General features: G+C 40.8%; 1 protein-coding gene across 1 annotated transcript; it reads right to left on the reverse strand.

Annotated features, from left to right (window-relative positions):
• Positions 1 to 206: 206 nt before the first annotated feature.
• On the reverse strand, positions 207 to 1,022 carry LOC144320636 (transcription initiation factor TFIID subunit 9). The gene has a single exon (XM_077909400.1). It carries the CDS (start codon positions 893 to 895, stop codon positions 212 to 214), a length of 684 nt encoding a protein of 227 aa, XP_077765526.1. The 5' UTR covers positions 896 to 1,022; the 3' UTR covers positions 207 to 211.
• Positions 1,023 to 1,329: the final 307 nt, after the last annotated feature.

The raw sequence follows: 1,329 nt of genomic DNA on the forward strand, positions 1-1,329 counted from the left end.
TTCTACAACACAACTTCAAAATACCCAGCATGCACGTTTAATCTCAGTACAATGGATTTAAGACCAAGTTTACAGGTTACAGCATCAAGGCTAGATTACAAATTATCATAGTCATCATCGTCATCATCATCGTCATCATCATCATCTTCTCGTTTTCTTTTCAATGCATTTGATGATTCATTGGAAGTATTTTGTGATGACACCATGTTTGTCATGTGATAAGAATGTTTTTGGACCCAATTAATGATGGATTAATCAGAACATTCTGAACTGCGGATGTGGCAGGAATTGATGCTTTTACAGTTGGGGACTGTGATGTGGGCATCTGTACTGTAAACCTCTGCCCTGTGAGGGACATGGGAGTCCCTACTTTAGTTGACACTGACATGGTTTGTGGGGTTGGTGTACCAAGAGTGGGAGTACTTGGTCGGCTAGTAACAGAACCAACACTTAACCGTGGAACTGTTATTCTTCCCGCAGAAGTTGATGCCTTTTTTTGTAAAGACTTAAGTCTATAGTTTGGAGCCGTCAAGCAATATCTATCAGGTGGCAGCCTGGGGCCTGAATATGGCTTGATTAACGGCAAAGGAGTTTGATTTCTTTGCCTTGCAATATCCAATAAAAAATCTCTTGGGGGAGGAGAGGTAAAAGACTGATCAGCACGACACTGAATGGCCAGCCGCACATCGTCTGCATCAACAGTAGCCTTCTTAGCATGGCTTGAATAAATTTTTGCATCATCTAGGATTGTGGTCACATATCGGAACGCAAACTCCAACATCTGATTTATAACTCTTGGTTCATATTCTGTAATCCCCATATCCTTCAGGATTTGTGCCATCATCTGTGCATCTTTCGGCATGCTCTTGGGAGAAGCCATCTTGCCAGACTCCATGATATCTGTTGATCAGACTTCTTGAGCTAAATCACCCACATTAATGTATTTCAATCCTGATCTCGATGCAAGTTCTTTGCCTAGTGTGGTTTTTCCAACCCCCGGGGTACCGGTGAGCAGGATGTTCGGGAGCCCGAATATTTGTTAAGTATTATTTTGTGCCAGTCACCATTTTAGGCATAGTATACAGTGCAAATAAGACAGACAAAGTCTGCCAGGTTGGAAATGTTGTTTAGATATATAAATAGGGAAATCACAGTGCAGTTATTATTTTTTTAAAGCAGAAGCATAAAGGAAAAGATGGCAGTGTGTAGTTTTGGGACCTATTAGACTACAGTTCCTACTTAAAATTTCAGTAAAACTATTTTGGGAAAGAAGACAGAAAGAGAAAAAAAAAAGTCTACAAGTAAGCCCTGGCACCCTCCCATATTTGG

This window comes from Canis aureus, chromosome 9, assembly GCF_053574225.1.
Source record: "Canis aureus isolate CA01 chromosome 9, VMU_Caureus_v.1.0, whole genome shotgun sequence".
Classification (NCBI taxonomy): Eukaryota; Metazoa; Chordata; class Mammalia; order Carnivora; family Canidae; genus Canis; species Canis aureus.